Raw genomic sequence first — 17,774 nt, 5'->3', positions numbered from 1 at the left:
CTATATTCACTGTGCATTTTCACATTGAGAATCAATGGGTTCATCCTAAAGCTGAAAAAATGTTGCTTTCAGAGGATTTCGAACTATTCTGAGACCAGTGCGGATAGACGGCACACTAAAGGTTAAATTGTTCACTAAATAGGAAGCAAGGGGACATCCTATAGCTCTCTATGCAGCTAAGTGCATTCACTCCTAAAATCCGACCAAAAGTTCAGTTTCAGGCTGCAGATGATGTTTGGACCACTCAACATGTTTCTCAGTCACCTTCTCCGGTGCTTTGTGTTTGTGTCCTCTCCGTGCTCATGTAGGAGATCGCTGTGACCGTGATCACCATGTCAAGTCTATCTGTCACCTCTCCATCAATCCACCTTTAGCTAGAATCCATCCTCTCATTCCTAATCCTCATCTCCTCTTCAAACACAACGCAGCATATAGCGTGAACCCGTAAAGAGGTTGTATGTGTTGTTTTCATTGTGTGTTCAAGTGTTGATTTTATAGGACTTCTGTGATTTTGTGGTGGTGTTAGATGGAGGCAGGGGATAGAAATCAGTCAATGCAAAAATGTATTGAGATCACAGCACAGCACAAGCCAGTTTTAAACCTGTGTCTCCCAATCATAAAATGCTACATTTGTGTCATTGTATTGCGAACGCAGCAATGGAGCCAAGGGAGTAATAAAACTCATTCGGCTCATTCGGACAATTCATGTAAATGATTCACTACATGTGACTTGAGCACCGCACAGCCTTAAAGGGACTTTAAGAGGGTAATTGCTGCTGTTTATCACTATGTTTTGACTCCGTTATTTAAAATGGGATGTTTTCTAATTTTCTTACTATATAAAATTTAAATTTAAAGTTATATACAGTACTGTGCAAAAGTGAAAAATGTTGCATTGTGAGGATGTCTTCAAAAATTATGCCATAAATAGTTTTCATTTAGCAATTAACATCATACAAAGTCCAGTAAAAAAAAAGAAAAGAAAAAAGGAAGCTAAATCAATATTTGGTGTGAACACCTTTGCCTTTAAAACAGCCCCAGTTCTCCTATAGGTACTCCTGGACACAGTTTTACTTGGTTGTTGGCAGATATTATGTTCCAAGTTTCTTTGAGAATTTGCCACAGTTCTTCTATCTATTTAGGCTGTCTTAATTGCTTCTGTCTCTTTATTTAATCCCAGACTGACTTGATGTTCAGTGGGGGGCTCTGTGGGGGCCATACCATCTGTTGCAGGGCTCCCTGTTCTTCTATTCTATTTGTAAAAGGAATGTTTGGGAGTCTAAAATATATATTTCCTGTTGACACTAAAGCTGAAGATATAAACAACTATCTTAAGCCAAATGTTTTTGTGAAACATCTTATGTGCCTAAGACTTTTGCACAGTACTGCATATACCGACCAGGTAAATTGCTTGAGTAGAAATTATGAATTCAATCTGTTCTGTTTTGTGTTTGTTTTCAGGTCTGAGTTGTATCGTTCTCTGTTTGAAAATGGTCCAGTGATGGCACACTGAACTCAGCATCTGTTTCAACACACGTAAACCCCAGAGCCTAATAGGAAGTGTGTATATACTGCACTGTTGTCAGTGACACACGTCTGCTGCTCGTGCAGGTGAAAGCCTTTAGTGACAGACTCAAAACCTTGTTTTGTTTTATTTTTCCATGTTAATTTTTTTTTTTTAATTTGTGAAAATACCTGTAAATGAAACCAAATGTTTAAGGATTGCAAATTGACACATTTTAATGCCTCTTTAATATTAAAGTGCCATTTTGTCAACATTTTCATTGATTCTTTCATTTTACACTAACAGATCAACAAGAATAAATGTAGTGAAACCGATACTGTATTTTAATTTTCCTTCCTACTGTCTGATAAGTGTCAAGGATCAGAGAAACCGTGAATTATTTCACAACTAGATTTGACTCATTATGGCTGTTATAATTTTAATGGATTGGTGTGATTCAATCTGGCCCCTGTATTTGGTGGTAGGTAGTATGAGTAGACTGTTTGAACAATGGACAAGATGGCATTATAGGGGCCCCAGTTTATGGCAGGGCTTCTCTCTAACTGTCACGGTGAAGAAAAGTGTTTACATTTTGATTGGATCATGGTAGACCAATACAAACAATTGCCAAGCAGCCATCAGATAAAGCTGCTCAAACAACTGCCAGACACCTCTCACGGGTCTGTAAGGAAGGCCCCGGATCCATCTCCACATTGGAAGGGACCTCTCATTGGTCCACAGGTGGTTTCTTAGCGCCAAAATCCTTTGGCACATCTTGACTCCGATCCTAAGATTTAAGCTAAAATGGCCATCATAGACCTCCAGATGCAGCATGTTAATTAATAATTCCTTACATTTATATAGCACTTTTCTAAGCACTCAAAGCATTTTATGTAGTATAGGGAGAATCTCCTTTACCACCACCAGTGTGCAGCATCCACCTGGATGATTATGACGGCAGCCATAGTGCGCCAGTACTCTCGCCACACACCAGCTATGGGTGGAGTAGAGTAGAGTGATGTAGCCAATTCAGGGAAAGGGATTATTAGGAGGCTATGCTAGATTAGGGCCAATGGGGGACATTTGGCCAGTACACCCCTACTCTATATGAGAAGTGCCTTGGGATTTTTAATGACTACAGAGTCAGGACCTTGGTTTAACGTCTCATCCGAAGGTCGGGTGCCTTAATTAGCTGCCTGTTTGGCAGAAGTGGTTGAAAGGCAAATTCATCCTACATATTCTTGGAATCTTTAAAACGGACATCAGCCGCAACATCCACTTCATTCACAGAACCGTTCATGTTAATTACAGTTGTTCGATTTACACAATAATTCACAGAAGTTGACCTATTAACAGATAAATTAATGTATGGCTCAACTATTTCTTACCATTTTTGGACCATTTTTATTCATTCAGAATATCGCCAAGAGTATTTTGGAAGTGGTTTGCAAAGTAAACAAAGAATATGTAAAAAATTAAAGACCCTGATCTGACTGTGAACTTTAGGCTATGCAAATCAGCTACACACTAGCCACTTTTCCACTATCGGCCCAGTGCAAGCCAGGGCTATCAACTGACCAGCCGGGGCCAATAGCCTCGGACCTCAAGCCGCAACACCAAAATTTAACTGCGTACCCACCATTGGGCTAATAACTCTGCAGTGTTGCCCAAAAACTCACCCTTAATATGGCGCTGCAGTGCCAGTGTCACACACCCTGCTCATTTCACAAACAAGAGAAAAGCTCAAGCTGAGGATTTATTCTATCTAGTTATCAAGAATATCGAGTTTATATCGAATGTAAACGGCAAGATAAGTTAGTGTTGACAACTCACTGACTGTAACTGCCATGGTGTCCCAAGTGGTCTCTCCACTAACAGCGGGACGATGTCCCAGTACACCATCTATGAAAGTTCACTGCTTTGTCTATTGGGTGTTTTAACAGATTTGTACTTTGTTTTAATGGATTTGCCTGCATTTTAAAATGAATTTTTCCCCAGAACCTGAACCGTTGTGCGCTGGATACATAACCTGGGAAGTTTGGCGAAACTCTGCCTTTGACATTGAACCCGCCTCACTCCCCGGTTGGCCTTGTTTGGCCCAAGGGTAATTGGCGGGAAAATACTGCCTTCGGAGGCTGTAAACAGAAGTAGGAAGGGAAGAAGGCACGTCTGAATCTAATGTTCACGTCACATCCTGTCTGCTGAGATACCTTCATCTGATCAAATTTTGAAGGTAGCATAGATCTATCCTTCACTGCCTATGATATCCCACAATCCTGTGCTTGTGGATCCACAGCGGTTGAGCTGAAGAAAGAAAATGGCCGTCGATAGCCAATTTGTGTATTAAACGTTTAAAAAAAAAAAAAAAATAAATTATACTTTTTCCAACTTTTGATCCCATTTCTAGCAAAAAAGTTGTATTTTAGTTATTAAATTGTCATTGTCATCACCAAAACGCTCTTGATTTTGTTGTAGATTAATAGTCCAAGTTTCCAGAGGTACCTTTGTACGCAAACACTCTAAGTCATTGACAGATAGGTTTGATTCAGGCGCAGCCAATCAGAACGATTGCAATGATCTCTTCCTCATCAGAAAGGGATAAAAGTGCACACCCTGTTCTGAGTCACCCTCCAAGAGAGAGAGTAACAGATACGCCAGGTTCCTTGTCCCCAGTCCTGCGAGAAATGTTTCCCGTCCAGAGAGACACTAACAGAAGAACACTATTTTCTGAGTTTTCACTCCACAGTGAAGAGGGAGACACCAACAGATTGCGCCACATTCTGAGCCTCTGCTCCAGAGAGACAATAACACACAGCCAGCAACAAGGTGAAGCTTGTGTGTGCAAACCTTCTCTTCAAGTTTCCTTTATCTGCGTGTTCCAGATGGTAAAGCAACTAATGCATCAGCATCAGGGCTTCATCTGCGTGTTCAAGGACCCTCTCGGTGCTCCAGGAGATCAGCATTCTTCAGTGCTTCGTTTTAAAGGTTGTTTGAAACAGAATCCAGCTCCTTTCCTACTGCAACCTGGACCAGCATAACCAGTGGAAGACGTCGCCATCACCGAGCTCATCACTCGATCAAGTAGAATGTAAATATCACTATCCAAACCTCTTTCCAGAGACCTTGGAATTAGTTTATACAATCAGTGTATGATTATCTAACTCCCTCCAGTTTACATATTTCTAATTTATCGAATGGTCCATTTGGATCATTAAGGTGAAATTCCTTTGGTGGTGCCCCAGTGTAAACAGAGGGAGGGGCCATCTGACATTCATACACATATATACACTTGCACCTCAAGTGGCGTTATAAAAAAAAAAAACCCACACAAAATCAAAAAGTTGCATGCTTGTTGTCAAATCCAATATAAAGGATTTGTCTTGGAAGCATGTAATAAATCGTCTGACTTGATTTAAGAGGAAGTTCTGAGATCTGAAAGTTAGTCACATTCAACCAAGAGTACCAAAAGAGCACAACACCACGTAAGATACTTTATGATTTATTCAGTTATTATTTTGAGGCAAGAACAGTTTGCCACAGTAAACAGAAATCCTCCATTTCAGCTTCTGAGCCCTACATTAACATGTTCAGCAACACTTACAGACACGTGATAATTTACTGCCCGCTCGGGTCACAACAAATGTCAGCAAACTTAACATGGTGTTGACCTTTCATTGAGTCAAATAGTAGTGCTTGCACTGAGCTTTTCCGTTAGCTCCAGCAACCATCATGATGTCACAATCAGACACAGAGCATCATGACTGCCAATGGGATGTATAATACTCCATTCACCCCTCGAAAGTGTTCTTGTCCCCCTCCATTGCTTTTTAAACAAGTGGATATGTCTACACTACACTCCTGGTGTGTGATTCCAGAATATTTATATGGAAATCAAATTCAACTACCCTAAATGTCTGTGGAATGTTCTACGGCCACTCTCACAGTATAATGTACCATGTTGAACTACAGTGTGCAGCACCTAGTTTTATTTTTAAACATGATTGTTTAATAAGTTATTAATGACATTTCAACTATGCTAAAAAATAAACAGCATATTTATAATAATACATACCATACCTGTGGATAAACATTTAAAAAAAAAATTTTTTTTTGGTTAAGCCACAAGGGGGTGAAACATTAGCGCAACAAACCGATGCGTTCATACGGCTCAAACAACCATCCTGCATGTGAAGAAAATAGTGTTCATTAAGCAAGCGAAGTTAGGCAACAACTAAACAGCTTCCATAGTAATGAAGAGCAGGAACAATCTAGTTTTGTCATGTTGCGCACTGTTAGTGTAGGCGGGGTGAAAGAAATTCTAACCCACTTTCAACATCATCACGGTCTGCATTTGTAAATGTAGCACGCACATGCTGCGATTATGTGTGATGCAACTAATACACTCAAATTTGACTTTTATTAGAGAAAGTGTAGAGTTTATCTAAGATATTCTACTTGCTATGAATCTGTAAGCTGTTATCACAGTTAAACACTCTCTCTCATACTGTAATCTATGACCTACTACAAAAAAAATTAATGAAACTTCCTCAAAAAGCAGCTTTTTTTCCCCATTCCATTTTTGTGCATACCAAAAGTTCTATTAGAGTACTGACAGAAAATATCTGTTGTAACTCTAAGAATCATAGCCAACAGTGTTAGGTCAGTCACAGCACAGCCATGTTGGCTCCTCTAGTTCCAGTTTCCAGTTACTCTTTTCCCAGGCTGTAAGATGATTGTGTGTAGACAGGGCACTATGAGGAAGCAGGGGCGTCCATGGTGGACAGAATGCGGACCACCTCAGCACGCTGCGTGGGGGAAATATGCTGGGTCATGTGAACAATAGAGTCCATGGCCACCTCGGGGTTAGCTTGAACAAGGCTAAGAAAGAAACAGAAAAATATATATAAGACATCAAATGAGTACCAGAGTTGAGGAAGCTATTTTAAATCATGAAAATAATTCAAACTAAATTTAAGCTACACTTAAAAAAAAATCTACACTACAGGCTATAGCTAACTACATATAAGCTATTAAAAGCTGCATTACGGAAAAACATTTTTGTTTAAAATGTACAACATTATTGATTTAGTACATAAAAATAAAAAAAAAAATCAGTGTTTAAAACAATGTCCTCGTCTTATACTGATTCACTATGGTAAGCCTACAAAAGCTGTAGGGTCAGATTTGGCTTAATCGTCCTTAAGCGTTTACGTCATGTCCGTAAACAGAAAAGAAGGGCCGGCTACTGTCTCGCATGTGTGGTGGCTGGGGGAAATTATATTTTATAATTAGCTTAATCATATTGGTCACATTTTGGTAAAAAAAATAAAATAAAAATAGAATCCAAAAAATTCCATGTATTCCATCAATAAATATGACGTCTTCAAATTACATACATATTGCATATAAAAAAATAAAAAATTTGTTACATGCATAATTTGTACAATTAACTAGTATTTACATTGATATGTAGAACAGTACCGTCTCTTTAAGACTACCACCAGTTCAGTTCAGTGAGCGCATATTAACGAGAGAAATTTTTCACAGAAAACTTTATAACAGAGTAAAAACAGCGAGCGGGAAAAGTTAGTTTTAGGTACGATGGTCATCTGTGGTCTCATGGTTCATCTAGTGCGTAAGGGACCGTCTTAAAGTTCACAAACTGTGCTAAAACTTTGGTGGCATCCAAGCGTTCATTCAACTTGCATGTTCTAACTTGTAAAACTCTGTTTAAAATAAAAAATAAAAATTATATAGGGTTTCGGTTGCTGCCAATGGATAGATTTTCCAAGTACATCCAATTAAATGGATACAATGTGCAATCATTTTAGAAAAAACACCACTAAAATTCATCAAGATGTAATTTTTGTAATTTTTACATTATAAAGGCTGCCAGTGGTGTGAATGACTAACTTATATTTTATTATTTAAAAAAATGATTGAATACTCTATTTGTATAATTCCACATACTGGGACAATTTCACCTAGAGTAAGTCTTCAGCCTTCTACAACTTTTACAATATGAAAATAATGTCTTGGTAAAATTTCAGCAATTTGTTTTCTAAAATAATTGAACACTGTACTCGTATTTGGACTGCTGGCTTCAAATGTAGAATGTGAATTTAACCTTCAGAATGTGAAAATGGTTTTTTAATAACAGTGTTTGTTATGTTAGAATATGCAAGTCAATTGAATGAACGCTTAGACACCAGCGTTTTAGCGCAGTTTGTGGAATTTTTAGACGGTCCCTTACACACCTTAGATGAACATCGTACCTTTCCCTGCTCACTGTTTTTGCTTTATGTGTAATAAAGTGTCCCATTACTGTTTTACTGAGTGACAAACCACTCTCAATTTTCAGTAATTGAGCATTTGGAATGAATTTTGAAATAATCACGCAAGTGTGCAAGGAACCAGTCAGGAAAGGACTAGGTATTCTCCACACAGCCAATCAGGTGAGAAGCTTTAGTACCTACACTTTCTGTTTCGACTGATTTGCTGTTGTGTTTTCTAACTTGTTGTTTTGTTACTGGATTTGGTGCTGTGTTTTCTGATTTGCCGTTGTGTTTTATGACCCATTGTTGTGTTTCTGAATTGTTATTTTGTTTTTGGATTTGCCATTGTGTTTTTAGATTTGTTTTGTTTTGCACTTCACGGCCACCATACATAAGGTTGTCGAAACAATGCCTTGACGAATGCGCACCGTAATCAAAGCTTAAGGCGGTCCAACGAAATATTAGAGTATGCAACTTTTTTTTTTGGCCAGGCAGTGTATTTACCCTGTCCTAATAAATGACAAATTTTAAGATGAAGAAATCAAACAAATCCAAAATTATATTTACTTCTGGTGTGGATGCATTTGATTGCAGTAACATTTATATTTCACTATATTTTTAATAATTCATTTAAACAGAATCGAATTTCACATTTTATGTGGCGATATGTATCAATTACAAAAGAATCGTGATTGAAATCATAGCAAATAATCACATCCATGTAGCAAATATTTACTAGTAAAATATTATATACTTTTAATGCTAGGGTTTGGATGTTACCTGCGTATCTGTTTGATAATATGGTCTCTGCGGATATATTTTATATTCTCATCAACAACAGATCTGGCACCCTCTTCCTCTGTCAGCTGCCTCTCCAACCACTCCACAACATCCTCATTACTGTCCCAAAGATACGCCTGAGAGAGACCCAACAAAAGAGAAATACATCAGATATAAAGCAAAAATAAAAGACTAAAGCAAGGAAACAAAATGTGGCCAACACCTCGAGTAAACTTGAGCTTCAGACATCCTTTCAAACAAACTTTCTAAAAACATTGCTATTTGACAGCGAAATCACAAGCTTAATCAACGACTCTTCATTAAAGCTTTAACTGATAACATCAGGCTAATCTGAAACAAAGCTGGACTTGTGAAGATTTGTCGAGGCGTTAATGGGCTTCCGCCTTCTAAAAACCGCAAGCACTTGTAGTCGGCAAGAACATTTAATGCCCCATATTAATCATTTTTAATCCGTTTTCTTTTAATTAAGAAACAGCATGTTACTCTTCTATCTGCGTGTGTCAGGGTGGAGATTAATTGTAGCTTAAGATAGCTTGCTCTGATTGGGTTAATGTATTGGTGGTCCAGACAGCGTCTTCTACAGATACTTGAGCCTGCCCTGAGGGCTTGGCTCTGCTCCAGGACCTGGTGTTGTGATTCTTCAGCGGCATAGTCTTGCTCTGTTTCACTGTCATCCATTCTGATAACTTCTACTCTTCATATATTCTCTGGTCCACACACACCACCTTAGGGAAAGAAAGACTTTAACCTGCGATGGGAGCAACTATGATAAAAAAAAAATTTCCTTCCTAGAAAATATCTAAATCAGAAGCCAACAAAATAGTTGGTAATTGAGGTGGTTATTTTTACTGATGTAAAAATAATTTTCCTACCCCTGTTTAATGTGCAGGGAACTATAAATAAAACGGTTGAAATTAAAGAAAAGTGTAAATCAAGAAGCAATTTTTAAAAATCCTTGCTCTGTTTGAGCAGTCTGACATGTCAACTTGCGGCATGAGTTTGGGCTGGGACTCCCTGTAAAAAAATTGTTTCGAAGACTATTAAGTTATATGAACCATGCCAGATCGAGGAGGAAGCAGAGAGGTTGTAGGTTTAGAAACAATTGCCATTTTTTGTTACTCTGTTTGGTGACAATAGTGGTGTAGATATTATACCTTTAAGAGTGAAAATATTCATTTGTCATGAAAAATAAATAAATGTATACAATGTATATATGTGTGTGTACTGTATATATCCTCACCAACCACTTTATCAGGAACACCTGTACACCTACTTATTCATGCGATTATCTAATCAGCCTATCATATGGCAGCAGTGCAATGAATAAAATCATTCAGATATGGGTCAGGAGCTTCAGTTAATGTTCACATCAACAATCAGAATGGGGAAAAAATTTGATCTCAGTGATTTGGACCGTGGCATGATTGTTGGTGCCAGACGGGCTGGTTTGAGTATTTCTGTAACTGCTGATCTCCTGGGATTTTCATGCACAACAGTCTCTAGAGTTTACTCCGAATGGTGCCAAAAACAAAAAAAAAAACAATGAGTGGCAGTTCTGTGGACGGAAACTCCTTGATGAGAGAGGTCAACGGAGAATGGCCAGACTGGTTTGAGCTGACAGAAAGGCTACGGTAACTCAGATAACCACTCTGTACAATTGTGGTGAGAAGAATATCATCTCAGAATGCACAACATGTCAAACCTTGATGCGGATGGGCTACAACAGCAGAAGACTACGTTGGGCACTTTATTAGGACCATAGTGTTCCTAATAAAGTGCTCAGCAAGTGTATTTATACTGTATGTTCGTTTGAACAATATTTTGTTCATTACATACTTTGACAGCTCCCTCTGCTTCCACAAACCAGCGTCGCAGCATGGCTTGGACCTGCCCATCCGTCAGTTCGCTGTTAGCACTCTGAATTTTCCTCTTCACTGTGTCTTCCAGCAATAACCGTCGCAAACGCCAGTAGAAGAACTGCCGAGATGTTCGCCATTCCAGGATATCCTAAACACACACACACACACATTCAGCTCCACTCCAGGTCAAGTTAACTCTGAGATTTATTAAAATTATGGATTCATCTGTCTTTGAACTTCTGATTCATCAACTAGGGAGAACCACTAATAAAAAGTACAAAAAAGAACTAGTGCTTTCTTTTTATGAACACGTACCACAGTACTACCATGGTATTCTTTGAAGTAGTTTGTAAATAATACATCCTCAAACCACACTTTTTTAAATAAAATATAAAACAAAATTTTACACTAATTTTGAACAAATTTTGAACAAATTATCTAGTTTTAATCACCTTTTTTTAATATATATAAATGCAACTTGGTTAGATTTTTTTGTTATCTAATGCAAGACATTCATACATTTTTAAGTTTGGCTTAAGTATCCAATTTTTTGGGGCCACTGTATATCAAAAGTACCATGGTATAACCATCTCATACCATCACTGTACCATGGTAGCACCACAATACTTTTTTTTTTTAAAGGTATGCATAGTAGAATAATGTATCAGATGCTTACCTGAATGGGAAACAAAAGCAGCAGGAAAAGGCAGAGCAGACAAGTGTAATGTGCTGCAGAAAGGGGAATACTTACAGTGATGACACCTTTTTCCTGCATGCGGCCTGGTGTGTCATGAAGATCAGCAAACTGCACAGCTACTTGATGATATATGGGCAGCAGGAACTCCTCTCTCTCCTTCAGTTTACTCTCCAACTCTTTACGCTCTGACACACTCAACTCCGGGGTGCCTACAAACAGACAGACAGACAACATCCAAAGTTAGTGAAAATGTTCCAAAACTACTATACTTACTACTGTAAAAGCAGTGACAGATTGATATATCAGCCAATATGTGGTCATTTTAAGATTATTGGCACAATTATGTTTGCTCTCCCTTGTTGTGTCAGTTACAAAGTCTACTAAACAGCTTTGTCAATAAATATAATGCACATGTCCATAATGCACATTCTCTTATGTAATATTTTGGGGTGAATTTGAGTAAATAGTGTAAAATGTTGATCACATTTTAGCAATTGCAGTAAAACTGCATTATATATCATTTCAGCACTGGCCATTGCAAAATTTTGCCATTGTATCGTTTGTGGTACTTTTACATTTCATATGCTGTCAATTACACACATCAGCGTTTTAATTATTGGCCAAAGTCGCGCCCATTTGAGAGCTCGATTAGTCATAATATAGAGAATCCGAGCTAACAGGTGGGACAAAAATATATTAATTCAAGGCCCAATATCCAGTAGGTAATGAAATGCAGTTCAAATGCAAATAGCGCAAAAGAAGCTCCTGTAGACTCCCAGAGAATCACTGTGTGACCCAAAATGACCTGTTTAGAGCCTCTCGTCCAATAATGTAAAATGTTGATTAAATTTCAGCAATTTCCAATAAAAAACTTTGTCACTTTCGGAAGCATTTCAACTACTGAGTCATTCTAGTTTGTCGAGTCAATATTGTTGCGGTTTTTGTGCATTTCGCTAGCTAATAAAAGCATTCTAGTTTGTTGTGCTGTGTCGCTTGCTATATATAGAAGCATTTAGTTAAAAGAATAGTTCATCCAAAAATGAAAATTGTCTAATTCCAATTTGTCATGTGGTGTTGATAATAGGGTAGGATGGTAGACGAGGTCTGCAACCCGACCTGGGCCCGACGGGACCAGAGAACCCGATGGGTTTCGGGCCGGGTTCGGGTCAGTTTTTCAAGTAGGACTTCGGGTTTGGGTCGGGTTTGTAATGAATGAAAAAATAAACAGGCTTACCGAAATTGTTTCACGCATGTGCTCTAACTGACAGACACGCGCGAACAAACGAGTTAGGGGCCGTTCACACCGAACATGTTTTTTTGCGCGTGTGTTCTGTTTTCCCATTGTTTTCCTATGTAAACACATGCTGGATGAATGTCTTTGACATTTGCACTGCATCACACTGTTTCTACAGCATCTCGTGCAGGACCGGCACATTTTAAACACCATGTCAAGTTAAAAAGAACTTCACATTTTCAAAAACGCATGTTGAGACACCTGCGCTCTGTTTCATTCTTTGCACTGCGTCTAGATTGTTTTTAGCGCAGGTGTCACAAAGATTTAACAATCTGAACAAGTTCAAGCTGCATAGTTCTGCACCAAGTGAAGTTTCAGCAAATAAACGGTAAGGCAATGCTTTTTTCCCCCTTCTGCTCTAGTGTACTAAGGGGCTGCCGTGCCTTGTTAAAACTGTGTATGTTTACTGTTTCAGTACTGTTACGAATGTTGCCTATATGCTTGCATAATATACAGCTATACTAGGAGACGATACTAGAAGAAATTAGATAGAAAGCGATTCCAGGTTCAGGCTTAAAATCTGAGAGTATCATTTGGGTCAGGTAGGGTCTCGGGTATGGGTCGGGTTTCATTTTAAGGCCCTTGCAGACCTCTAGTAGACCACTACATAAAATCTTTAAAAATATGACTGCCCCATATATTTGCATGCTACTAAAACAGATTGTTGTGTATTACATCTTAAACTGTTTGCCTTTAAGTCAATGAGCACAACTTATAAGCATCTACTGTATACTGTATATTGACCCCTTCACTATTTTCTCCATGCTCCATATATGGTGATCAGCTAGAATGATCACATAGCCACAGTGCCGCCCAACTAAGGAGCCCTCCAGGATCGTCCATCAGCCCTTTGGCTGTCCGAGAGAGATCAATCACATCAGAGCCAATCATTTAGCACGACTGCCTGCAACACCGCAGGCCACACTGGTGGCAGGGTCCTCTTTAGTGACTGCTGAGGGGGGAATCGATTGAGAGAGGAACACAACAGTGGAGGGGTCTGACTGATCTGAGACCTCTGTAATTGACAAGTCTCCTCAGCGAGGAGAGAGAGCCAACAAAATGAGGAACATAGCGGTGAAATTCTTTAATACAGAATACACCACCCAATGATAGGAATCCATTTCAGTGGAAAGAGAGGGCTAAGAAAGTCAGTTTATAGAGGGTAAGATGAGATAGCATTACATGCTTGCCAAGTTAACATTTGGCATTTCCTTATGACATCTACAATCACTCAATCATTACTGATTTTATGCAATTTAAGAGTGATGTCTTATGTTTATTCCTGAAATCTCAATAACAAAATCAACTTACCAAGTCTTTCTGCAAGCCCCATGTACACAGGGTCCACCCGCCTCATGGTCTTCACCAGATCCTTTCTCCTGAATTTGATCTCCACTGTGCCCTCGGGCTCCAGCACACCACCACTGTAGAACACACACTAGATCATCAGATATATCAAAGATAGCTTTTTTCGTTTGTCGCTTTATCGCGTTGTGCCTGGTCAGGACACCATATTACTATAAACTAGGAAGCAAATATGCATCACTTTGCCACTCATTTTTATGCGAATGAGTTTTGTGGCAAAAAGCCGAAACATAATCTACACAAAGGCGCTTCTTTGCTATGCAATCTCATTTTGTCCGTTGTTGTGTTCCAAAATGTGTCGGACTGCAGTTCATAACACAACGCAAGTAGTTGCAATCTCAAGGCTACCACAAGGGATGCTATTGCGGACATTAGTGTGAACGGTTCGTTTCTACGGTGAGTTTTCTCTTTCAAGTCAACTACTATTATGCTGGAGCAACAATTTAAAGAGAACATTGCTGATCAAGTAAGTTGAAGTCAATATATTTATGGTAATTTACCTGAATAATAACACATCCAGTATAGTGGCACAGACGTTTGAATCTAACCATCACCCCCTTGAGTACGAGGTTTGTTACTTACACAGTAAAGTAAAAACGCATGTTAAGCATGTTTAGCTGTTCCATGCGGATGAAGGGCTGGGCGATATTTACGATATTTACAATAATTTAAATGTAATTTTTTTGCGCTATATAATTAACATTGTGAATATTGCAACAATTATAATGTGCTTTTAAATTGGCCATTACAGCTCCTAAAGACTGTCGAATCACCAGTTTCATGCCAAATTCTTGTGTCACAGTCACAGCTACAGTACGACTATGAGACCACAAAGTCAGAGATATTATCAGAAACAAAAACGCTGACAGAGTTGGAGAGTTTGTTTAATTTTGTGAATCAGTTCTTCCATACAATCTGCTTGGGCGATTCGGTACGTTCGCAATTTTTTTGCCATATGATATCGCCAAACGCTACTTATGAGGACAGATCTTTTGGTTCTACGTTCTGCTCCTCTTACCGGCTGTCCTTATCTGCATACATCTCCATGTGACGAGGGTTGATGGTGGGATCTATAACAACCCACGATCCTCCTCTGAGCTCTGCCTGAGGAGGGATATAGACCAGCACTGGCTGTCTGTACTCCCTTAGCCCGTCCACGATATACGCTCCGAACTTCAGCACCTGGTCATACATGTCTGAAGACACAACAGCATGTGTTAGCAGATATATCACACAACACTAAACCACTCCTTGTATCACTTCCTGTATAACAGACCTTTCATGCCTCCAGAGAAGCCCCTCCAGTTGGCAAACACAATGAGTGGAAGCCCCTCTCTGTTGAAGTCTTTAATGGCCTGTGCGGTCTTAAAGGCAGAGTCGGGGAACCACACCTGCCCTGCCTGCTGGATTATCTACAGGAAACAGCGCACAACCAGTGGTCATTATTCTTAGAAAGAGAACATGTGAACATGTGTCTGAGACCTCGTTTACATCTGCTATTAAGATTTTTTTCATGTGGTCAGTGCTAAATACAGGTGTAAATGGGTCTGAAACATTTTGTGATCGGATCACAAAAACCACATACAGAGGTAGTCAAAAAAGCATGTGACCATATGTCCACATCGCATTTGAGGTGTAAACGCGAATCAGTCCTATTTGTGTCCCGGACGGCAACGAAGCACTACTCCTCACCTGTCGATCAAACACTGTGCTTAAACAAGAGTTTAAACTTTTAAAAAGAAATAACCGCCTGACTGAAAAAAAAAAAAAACGAATAGATACACAAGTGCGAGAAATTCACGGATCTTCTTCAATGTGTCTGATATCAACAGGCAGGGACACAGCTGACCACACAGGTAATTCACTAAAATAACAGATAATTCTGCTCAAAATGTTGCGCTTGGTCTTGGATTAAATTTCAACTACATCAGTTAGAAACAGTGCGACGGTTCTTTCGCCCTTTCTTTGTCTTATGACTTTTTAAAGTTTATAATCATGCAGAAACACACTGACATAGTGATTGATGTATGTAGTCATAAAACAGAAACCTCCGCTCCAAATCTGAACACAAGTGGTCACAGGAGACACATTTGAGTAACCAGGTGTAAACAGTGATGTGTCTCACCTGACCACATGTGATCGGATCACTCGAGATGTATCTTAATACTAGGTGGAAAAAGGGTTTGAGTGTGTTTCTAAGTGCTCACCTTGGCTTCTGAGTCAAGATTAGCAGGGTCTGCTGGAATTGACAGTTCCACAGAGCGGGTTTCCACTGCAACAACTCCAGTTGGTATCCCACCCAATCTACAATTGACAAGAAAGAATGTGTTGCACAGAGATAAATTAAACTCTTTTTTTTTTTGTTTAAACACTGTACAGTGTAGCATAATACAGGCCAATATACAGGCCAATATTTTTGGCCACAACTGTAAAAAAAAAAAAAAAGAAAATGGACATTAACCATTTTTATTTGTGTGTGACAAACAAAACAAAAACAAACAAATAAATTATGTGAATATGTAAGGGTAGTTGTATTGAAGATACATGGTGCACTGGTGCTCACCTGGCCCGACCTACGATTACACTTTGTGCCCACGGCTGCATGATCTCCAGAAAAGAGCCTTGGTCAAAGAACCCGCTCACCCACACACCCTTATTGTCTGTGTGGAGAAAGAGAGAGACAAAGCTGTATAAATCTTAATCAGAGATTTCATGAACTGAGCTAAGCTGAAGCTCAGAGAAGCATATACTTGCTGCAGAGAGAGGTTTTACCATTCAATTTAACCTGACTTGTCTCAGCGCCAAGACAAAGATTTGTTCTCCCTGCCTCCCAGTTCACGATATCTCCCTGCCTCCCAGTTCACGATATCTCCCCACCTTGCTGTGGCAATTACAGTGATGTGTAATCTGTCTCACCATAAAAAAAACACTCCATATATCGCAGTCTTATCTCTGAGCGGAGAGACCTAGAGCTTTGCCTCAAACATAAACCCCCAGACCACAGTCATCCATTACTGGAGCTTTTCTCCATCCTAACAACACATCCCTCACACAAAATGAATACACAAAACACGGGATATCACTGCAGGTGGCAGCAACAAATACTACCAAGTCACTACTGTGGTGGTATCATGGTACAGTAATGGTTTAAGATGGTACTACCATGGTAGTTTGATACATACCATAGTACTGAAAGATTATCATATTCATACATCATAGTATTTACAAAATACTCAGAGAAACATGTCCAAAATGTATATATTGGTACTTTTTCTTGGTGGTGTGTTTAAATGTCAACATGAAACAGCAATCGCAGCCCATTTTATACAATATGAAATATTTTTGAGTTTAGCAGGAGATTTAACAAGAAAACAAACATACATAGGGCAGGATTTATATCAATTTTGATGTGATGCCACAATAAAAAAAGAAATAAAAAGACCATTTGAACGTATCCTAATGTAACGCTTCTATAGTTATTTGCTATTACTGCTGTGTTGTCAATGTTAACTAGCATTAAATTGCTGTTAACTATTGGCAAGATTTTAGAAAGGTTATAATCGCCTACAACAATAGCTCTTAAAACAATGCTTGAATAGTTATTTGGCTATTATGTAATGTTACTAATAGCTCTAGCGGGCTAGGTGATGTTGATTGAGGGGTGGAGCATGTAGTTACATTTAATGAAAGGTTACGAATTTGCCTTTTTTCTTTGGAGTAATGTGCACCAATTAATAGTGCACAATAGCATGCATTAAGAAAGTTAATAGGGTCAAATTTGATTATTTCGATCAAGCGAGGGATGTAATATGCACTCACTCTGACTGGGACGTCCCGCCAGCATCCAGCGTGGGTCATAGGGTGCCTTGGTGGGCACAAACTCCACTGGCCGGTCGATGGGATCGTTAGCAGTCAGAAGAGGCACAGGACTGGACTTGTTCTGAAAAAGAAGTTTAATGTGAGACGCAAACCATCAACA

At 39.1% G+C, this 17,774-nt stretch overlaps 2 protein-coding genes across 6 annotated transcripts in view; one reads left to right on the top strand and one right to left on the bottom strand.

Moving 5' to 3' along the window:
• Window positions 1–1,776, top strand: part of LOC127430768 (protein AATF-like) — a 31,927-nt gene extending 30,151 nt beyond the window's left edge. The window contains exon 12 of the mRNA XM_051680818.1: window positions 1,462–1,776. Within this exon, the coding sequence (XP_051536778.1) occupies window positions 1,462–1,513 (52 nt within the window). The 3' untranslated portion in view covers window positions 1,514–1,776. The remainder of the gene's footprint in view (window positions 1–1,461) is intronic.
• Window positions 1,777–4,987: 3,211 nt separating this feature from the next.
• The window catches only part of LOC127430727 (acetyl-CoA carboxylase), a 94,034-nt gene continuing 81,247 nt past the window's right edge, over window positions 4,988–17,774 (bottom strand). For all 5 annotated transcript variants that reach the window (XM_051680733.1, XM_051680742.1, XM_051680751.1 and 2 more), the window contains 10 exons: window positions 17,615–17,735; window positions 16,359–16,455; window positions 16,003–16,099; window positions 15,072–15,207; window positions 14,814–14,991; window positions 13,742–13,854; window positions 11,191–11,345; window positions 10,417–10,587; window positions 8,560–8,696; window positions 4,988–6,382 (listed from right to left, as the gene is read on the bottom strand). In XM_051680733.1, the coding sequence (XP_051536693.1) occupies window positions 6,256–6,382; window positions 8,560–8,696; window positions 10,417–10,587; window positions 11,191–11,345; window positions 13,742–13,854; window positions 14,814–14,991; window positions 15,072–15,207; window positions 16,003–16,099; window positions 16,359–16,455; window positions 17,615–17,735 (1,332 nt within the window). In that variant the 3' untranslated portion in view covers window positions 4,988–6,255. The remainder of the gene's footprint in view (window positions 6,383–8,559; window positions 8,697–10,416; window positions 10,588–11,190; window positions 11,346–13,741; window positions 13,855–14,813; window positions 14,992–15,071; window positions 15,208–16,002; window positions 16,100–16,358; window positions 16,456–17,614; window positions 17,736–17,774) is intronic.

Source organism: Myxocyprinus asiaticus, chromosome 3 (genome assembly GCF_019703515.2).
Source record: "Myxocyprinus asiaticus isolate MX2 ecotype Aquarium Trade chromosome 3, UBuf_Myxa_2, whole genome shotgun sequence".
In the NCBI taxonomy this organism is placed as follows: Eukaryota; Metazoa; Chordata; class Actinopteri; order Cypriniformes; family Catostomidae; genus Myxocyprinus; species Myxocyprinus asiaticus.
The sequence above is the reverse complement of the archived record's forward strand: the minus strand, read 5'-3'. Positions and strand labels throughout refer to the sequence as shown.